This window comes from Saccostrea cucullata, unplaced genomic scaffold, assembly GCF_032062105.1.
Source record: "Saccostrea cucullata isolate Sc308-1 unplaced genomic scaffold, CSIRO_AGI_Scuc_v1 ctg18676, whole genome shotgun sequence".
NCBI lineage: Eukaryota > Metazoa > Mollusca > Bivalvia > Ostreida > Ostreidae > Saccostrea > Saccostrea cuccullata.
In genome coordinates, this window is record NW_026938532.1 from 1 (window position 1) to 8,598 (window position 8,598).

At 33.4% G+C, this 8,598-nt stretch overlaps 1 protein-coding gene across 1 annotated transcript; it reads left to right on the forward strand.

The window, feature by feature from the left end:
• Positions 1–345: 345 nt before the first annotated feature.
• LOC134250574 (hemagglutinin/amebocyte aggregation factor-like) lies at positions 346–4,714 on the forward strand. The gene is made up of 5 exons (XM_062732939.1): positions 346–403; positions 1,256–1,490; positions 1,800–1,937; positions 3,504–3,627; positions 4,599–4,714. The coding sequence occupies exons 2-5, from the start codon at positions 1,256–1,258 to the stop codon at positions 4,645–4,647; spliced, it is 546 nt and encodes a 181-aa protein (XP_062588923.1). The 5' UTR covers positions 346–403; the 3' UTR covers positions 4,648–4,714.
• Positions 4,715–8,598: the final 3,884 nt, after the last annotated feature.

The following is an 8,598-nucleotide window of genomic DNA, read 5'->3' on the forward strand; positions in this document are numbered from 1 at the left end:
TACGTTTCAGTGTTCATTAGTGTTTGAAGTAGTCATCTTTGGAAATATTTGGAAACACATGTTCTGAAAAAAATATCAAATTTAAGCAAGGGAAGGAGTTTTAGATATGACTGTATGATTAGATTTCCATATATTGATCTCTTTTAAAACATCTGTTTCTAGTTTGTCAGTTATATAATTTGAATGGACAGGTAAAAACTACTTTGATTATATCATTCCCACTAATACTGCTAATTTTCTGAACTTAAAATGTTTTTGAAAAGTGTTGAAATAAATGGAGTGTCAGTGAAATGGAACAGATGTTTGCCACAAACTATATATATCCATATTCATATAAGTGTTGAAGTTTAATGTTAGTCGGACTCATATATAGTAAGACTAATTTATTGTACACACAGAAAAGGTTGGTACATTTTAAATTTGTAATGTGCATAAGTACAATGTATATGTACGTCTACAATTGATAGTGTCATTTGCTTGAGAGAGAGAGAGGGAGGGAGAGTGAGGGAGAGAGAGGGAGGGAGAGAGAGAGAGAGAGAGAGAGAGAGAGAGAGAGAGAGAGAGGAGATGAGAAGAGAAGAGAGATTTTTATGAATTAGTGCTTTTATTTCAGATAAAAATAAAGATTTCTTTGAGAGTCCATGTAATCTATCAAAGTTATTTGTAGGCTTTGCTTAATTGCAATGTGATGCAATTCTAAAGAAAACGGTCATAGTTGAATACCTTCAGCTCAGATATAAATATGGTCTAAAAAATAAAACATATGGAATGTGATGTAAATCATCCAAAGCAGGTCTTTCATTAATAAATACATTTTGGATCAGAATTTGCAATCTTTATAATAATATTTTTGGTTTGTTTTCTGTTAGATACATTATGTTTAACACATCAATATGAGCAAAACATTTTCAGATCAGAATAATAATGTGGTTCAATTTCATACAGTCGGATAATCAAATATTGTAAGATCTTTTTCACAGATGCAACGTATATAAATAGCTAGGTCAAGTACTCAAAAGCCAAGCTTAACAAAAAAACCCCTAATTTTAAGGCAGAAACCGACCCAGATTTTCAATTTATTTCTTCTTTTAAAATTAGTACATACAAGGGGGGGGGGGGTTAAAATAGTAGCTAAATTGTTCATCCTAATTAAGAACTGACCTCTAAATTGATTATTTTTCATAAGATTGATACTTGTATGTAATTGCTTAATCAATCAGTCTAGATGAGCTTCGTTTTTGTGTTTTCTTATAAGATGAATAGTCTGCCGCAACTGCTTCTGGGTCTATGCCTGCTGCTTTCTTTTCAAATGGCTTTTACCTGGAAGAACGAATGGGACCGTCCATTAAACTTTCAGTGTCCTCTGCAAACCCAAGCCATCGACGCTGTTGTGTCATATCATCGAGATAATTACGAAGACAGGCGTTATGAACTCCATTGTGGAAATGTTATAAGAACTTCAGATGTAGCTGTGAACTGTGAATGGACTGGTGGGTTTATTGAAGACAAATCAATTTTTAAATACTAAATTTCATGAAGTGTTTTGGAAAATTACAAATTGCTATGCAAAGACAAAAAAAAATACTAAGAAAATCTAAACATTTTTACATATTCAATAGTATTTTTTTTTGTTTATCATGAAAAAAAGGTGCAAAAACCGTGCAATACTAATTTACTTAGTACGTGGGGGGAAAGGGTAGTTTTAGTCCTTCTTACATGTATTTCGCATCCATTATATATATGTAAAGTAATTTTATAAGCTATAATATTTGCTCAGTGACTTTATTATATTCTTAAAGGATACGTCAACGACTTTGACCAAGTTGTCCATTTCCAATGTCCTGGTGCAGGATACATTAATGGAATGGCAAGTTATCACCGCGATTCTTATGAAGACAGACGTCACAAATTTCGTTGCTGTGGACCAAAAAGTTCAAGTTGGTTAAAATGATTCTTTTTATTTTAAATTATGGAATTTTGCATCGAGGTTGAGGTGAAACATGTTTGATTTCGTTAGGAACATAAGGAATGTCTAGACAACACTCTGATCATTGTTCGGCGAATTTACTACTATTTTGTAAAATGTAACATTACTAATTAAGAAATAAATTCTTTTTTTTCGACAACAGAGATTCTGATACTAAGTAGCTGCATAATAAAAATCTTCGACCCCAACATATCTGTACAAATAATTATTGAATAATTTAAGATCACTACCCATTTTCATTTCAAGAAAAAGCAAGTAGGCCTATAAAATATTTCAGTACATTTTAATTGTTTTATCTTTGATTTCTTACGAATCACACATGATTTTTAAAACTTATTTAAGAACCCTCCATACACTGACGAAAAATGTTTTCTGGACTTTGAGAAAATTATATAATGTAAAGGAGACTATTTTGAAATTAATTAAGCCATTTTTAACATTAGGAGCATGCCTTCTTTATCCAGGGACCGGTCACGGTAGCCTAGTGGTAGAGCGTTCGCTTCATGATCGGGAGGCCCGGGTTCGATTCTCGATCGCGGCGCCGCGTCATACCTAAGACGTAAACAAAGGTAGTGACTGTTCCTTCGCCAAGCGCTCGGCACTAGAAGTGAAAGTCACGGGTCTTTCGGATATGACCTTAAAAACGTAGGTCCCGTGTCACGGTAGGCGTTGGCACGATAAAGAACCCTCACTGCTCAATGGCCCTGAGTGCCGAGTATAGGTCTAAATTTGAAGCCCTTCACCGGCATCGGTGACGTCTCCATATGAGTGAAAAATTCTCAAGAGGGACGTTAAACAATTATATACAACTAATCAATCAATCAAATGTTGGTTCAGTCTAACTACACGCAAGAACGCTGAAATTACGGTGCTGTGTAGAGAGGGTCCTTAATATACATACTGAAAGAGATCTAGAGGGGAGAGAGAAGAAAATTGTTTGCTCAATTAAATTGTCCAGAGCTTATGCGATGGAAAAGATTTCGCGATCGTCGTCCATTTGTCTACATACAGTCTCCATAAGCTATATATTTTTCCAAAGATTTCAACAAAACCTGCCCCACAACATATACAATTTTCTTAAATCAGTGTTTAATTTCGATGAGGGTGTTGCCATGGTTGCTAAAATAGGAACTGTAGTTAAAAACTTTGACAACTTAACTATCTGCACAAATTTGGTATGATTTTATTATAACTTAGCAAGAATGTAAAGTAATTCCCTTTTGTTTCCTTTTTATTCTAATGTTAGGCTATAATTACATGCATGTGCTAAAAGAAAAAAAAATGTTAAATTCTTAGTATACTTGGATTTATTACTTTTTGAAACAAAAATGCATGAACCCAATGCCAGTTACTCTTACATTTAATTACATCTCAAATGAAGCTAAAAGCAGGCGATGAATACTCTGCAATACAAGCCACATCAAAATACAGGGAACATACAGGATATTATTTCAATTGAATTGGGTATTTTCGGAAAAAATTCAAAGGACTGTTCTTACTTTTTTTTTATCTTCAGATTACTATTACCGTAATTGCAGATGGACTGGATGGCTGAATAACTTTGATGATCCAGTGGCGTATTTTGTTCCTGACGGTTATGTTTTGCGTGGAGTCAACAGTGTCCATAACGATGATTATGAGTAGGTCAATTATAGGAACCGACAAAATTACATATTACCATAATTATTATTCTTTCTTATACCTAAGCTCATCAGTTTTGTATTATGCAAGATATGCTGTAAAGAATCCTCTATTCTCACACAAAATGACAGCACTTCTGTCGTGTGGGTGCTATATAAACATATCTCTATAAATTTTCATACACATGTACTAGTTTATGAAAGAAAACTATAATTTCCTGCTATAAATGATCTAAAGCATAATCTTGTTATTTTGTTAGGCTAGAAAATCCATCTCATCAATTGAGCACTACATGTACTTTAAAATTTCTAACATATTCCATCGACAAATTTTCTTCATAACTTTCTTCACAACCCGCCCCGTAGGAATCCGCGTTAGAATAGGTCCTCAGTACCCCCTTGCTTGTCGTAAAAGGCGACTAAATGGGGCGGTCCCTCGGATGAGACCGTATAAACCGAGGCCCCCGTGTTACAGCAGGTGTGGCACGATAAAGATCCCCCCTGTTCAATGGCCCTAAGTGCCGAGCATAGGCCTAAATTTGCAGCTCTTCACCGGCAATGGTGACGTCTCCATATATATATCTGTGAAATATTCTGGAGAGGGACGCACAGTATACAATCAATCAATCTTCACATCCCTTATAATAATTATATTACGAAAGTATATACAGGTATATGATCATATATATTAAATGAATTCATATACTTTGTGCATGAAAATTAAATAACCGAAGATGAATTTTTAATTACATGATAATTTAACATGTGACCATGCAATAGCCGTTTTCATTGGATATGTTTGAATATTGCACACATGTATTAATACATTTTTTTCTCTATATTATCAATTTTAACAAATAGAAAGATAGGGTATTTTAATGATTTTGACCATGGGTTGACAATACTGAATTGCAATTGCTTTAATTTTTTTGTACTTGATTCAATTCTCAATTATATTGATTTCTTTCTAGGGACCGCAGATTTCAGTTTGAAGTATGTCAACTCCTCACAAGAAAATAATTGGATTGTTTTTCTCAGTACATATGACAATATAGCAGAGAAAATAAAGGCGATTTTTAAACGTTTATAGTCTTGCCACATTCTCATGGTTTTTACACTTAAATTGCCATTTTGCAATTGTACATTTGACCAACTATAGAATTCATGTGATTGAGCATGCAATACTTTCAGCGGCTACTTATTTTTAAATTCTGAAAAATATCAATACAAGTGACCCATGGGCCACCTCGCTCATCTGAGGAGTATTTTAAAGATAAAATTGGGGGCATGGTATGTTTGAAACAAACTTGGAACTACATCATCTGAGGATGCATCCATATATAAATGTCTAATCAAGGTTATCCTGTTCTTGATAAAAAGGTTTGTCCTATCTATTCCTGTATAGAACTTTGTTGGCCATTGTGGTCCCATCTTACATGTACCCTTGGGAGTCATAATTTGAACAAACTTAAATCTACAAGTAAACTACTACCATATAAATATAACTAATCAAATCGTTGATGTTCTTGAAAGAAGATTTTCAGATTTTGCCTATTTAAAACTTTGATGGGCCATTCTAGCCCCATCCTTTACTACACAAAGGGTCATGATTGAATGTACACTTCTTGCAAATGTTTCTGTATAATTTTAAGATCTAGTGTTAGAATGGTATTTTTTGGAGATTCTTAAAAGATGCAACTGATTTTCCACTTATGTGTAATTTTTATGTGCAATTATGTGTTATCCTTTGGTGGAGGATAGCCCTGCATTTGAACAAAGTTGAATCCCTGTTACTAAAGGATATTTTGTTGAAAGATTGACTTCAATTGACGCAGCGATTCTTAAGAAGTCAAAAATGTGAAAAGTTTACAGATATTTAGATGAAAGATGATGAGAAAAGCTCACTTGAGTTATCAGCTCAGGTGAGCTAAAGGAATATTGCACAAATATTATCCTTATTTAAACAATAAAATGCTTTCTTTGTTTGTTGTTACTGGAATGAACGGAAGCAGCTGTTGCAGAAAAAATATATAACCCGCGTAAGCGGGTTATGTAATTTTTTTCTGCAATAGCTGCGACCGTTCATTCCAGTAACAACAAACAAAGAAAGCATTTTATTGTTTATATTTATATCTGTTTAAATAATCAATTAAAGTAGGATTAAAAAGACTAATTATTGTATTAATGATGCGAACGTCTTTATACGTTTCATTGATGGAACAGCCACTGATTAAGAAATCTGTACAGGCGACCTGCCTACTGTAGTTTATGCAGTGATGAACGCAATGGAGTTTCTTAAGAAATAAAGGAGAAAATATTCAGTGGATGTAAATATTACAGGTATAATGAAGTCTGTAAGTTGTATTCCTTGATTAAAGATATAAAAAACGTTACCATTTCTTTTCTATTCGAACGTTTTGTACAACAATTTTCTTTACTTGAAATTTCTTTTTCAGAAGTATTTTGACGTTTTAAAAAGAATTGAAAAATCAAAAATTTTACATGTACATTTATTTCTAAAGCATGTCAGATGTACATACATGTACCTTCATAGTGTTCATACATCGTACCTTTGGATAAAGAACACAGTCACATCTAGAAAACAAGAGGCCCAGGGACCACATCACTCACCTGAGCTTATCAGCTAGGAATCAGATTAGATCAGAACTGAAAAGTTTACTGAAGGAGGGGTGGGGGGGGGGGGGCTTGAATTTAATACTAATTGAGAATGCCTTCATATTTATAGAGCATATTACTTTGCTGTTCTTCATAAAAAGATTTTTTAAAAACATTTTCTTCTTATATATAACTTCATATGAATTTGATTCCCCATTGTTTCCCTACCTAACCCAAAGGACCATGATTTAATAAATTTAAATCAGGATTTGAACAACCTTAATTCTACACTACCCGAAAAAGCTTCCGTATAAATACTAGTATCACTAATCATGGCTTTGCAATTCTTGAAAAGATTTTCATTAAATATATTTTAATGTAAAACTTGGATCCCCTATTGTGACCCCACCCTATCCCTAGGGGATATAATTTGAACAAACTAGATTCTACACCACCTGAGAATGATTCCATATAAATATCACTAATCATTGTTTTGAAGTATTTGAGAAGACAAATTTTTAAGATTTCCCTATCTAGTCCTATATGTAAAACTTTGATCAGCCATTTTGGCCCCATCCTACCCCAAGGGATCATAATTTGAACAAACTTGAATCTACACAACCTTGAGGATGATTTCACATGTGTTTCATCTTTTCTGGCCCAGTGGTTCTTGAGAAGAAGATTTTTAAAGATTTTTCCTATATATTCCTATGTAAAACTTTGATCGGCCATTTTGGCCCCACCCTACCCCCAGGGGTCATGATTTGAACAAACTTGAATCTACACTACCTGAAAAAGCTTCCGTATAAATACTGGTATCACTAATCATGGCTTTGCTATTCTTGAGAAGATTTTCATTAAATATATTTTAATGTAAAACTTGGATCCCCCATTGTGACCCCACCCTATCCCTGGAGGATATAATTTGAACAAACTAGATTCTACACCACCTGAGAATGATTCCATATAAATATCACTAATCATTGTTTTAAAGTATTTGAGAAGACAACTTTTAAAGATTTCCTTATCTAATCCTATATGTAAAACTTTGATCAGCCAATTTGGCCCCATCCTACCCCCAGGGGTCATAATTTGAACAAACTTGAATCTACACAACCTTGAGGATGATTTCACATGAGTTTCATCTTTTCTGGCCCAGTGGTTCTTGAGAAGAAGATTTTTAAAGATTTTTCCTATATATTCCTATGTTAAACTTTGATTGGCCATTGTAGCCCCACCCTACCCCCTGGGGTCATGATTTGAACAAACTTGAATCTACACTACCTGAGGATGCTTCCATATAAATATGATCAATTATGGCTTTGTTATTCTTGAGAAGAAGATTTTTAAAAGGGCATAGACACAGTTTTGACAGCTACAATTTCAAAATTTATTTTTTCAATTTTAACAAATATTCAACTAGGGTCTATCTAAAGATCATCAAAAATTTTAACACCAGTTGTCAGATACAAGAGAGATTTAGAGCTCCAAACCTTTGTTATGTAAACAAGGCTAGTGTCATGTTTTTGTTTACACAGGTTAATATGCTTATATATGTTCGTTCAAGGAAAATAATTTCAATTAAAAGTTAATTTTTAAAACGTATCAACAGTTACTATTGATTTGCTGAACTTCATTTTGTTTTTTAACACTTGATTTTTTAAAATGTTTTTATGAGTACTTTTCAGCTGTAGTATTTTTGTACAGATATTCTAGATTCTATGGCTCAAACCTTATACATGAGCCCAAAATGAACAAGTCAATTAAAATAAAAAATAAAACCTGTAAAATGCAAAAAAATGAACAAAAAGGGTTGAAAATTCCAGGTGCACTCTTTCATATGGTGAATAATAAGTGTACAAATTTTCAGATTAATCCTTGCAATAGTTTCTGAGAAACGGTCCAGACAAAACCACAAAATAAAAATGAAAAAACACCTGTAAAATTCAAAATAATAATCGAATCAAGATGAAAATATCAGGGGCACAACTTCATATGGTGAATAATATGTGTACAAATTTTCAGACAAATGCTTCCATAGTTTCTGAGTAATGGTCCAAACAAAATCTCGTCTACAGACAGACGGACATAGTGATTCCAATATACCCCCCCTAAACTTCGTTTGCGGGGGGTATAAAAACAAGGCACAAGCCTTGTTTACATTAGCAAGAACTTTAAGTTCTGTATCTTGTTTGTTAATCAACAAATGATGTTCAAATTTTTCTTAATCAATAGATGTTGCCTTAGATAATGATTGTAAACATTAAAATTGGTTTTAAACAAGAGGCCCATGGGCCACATCGCTCACCTGAGCTCTTTGGCTAGGAAAAACCAGAATTGGTTTATACTTGAAAA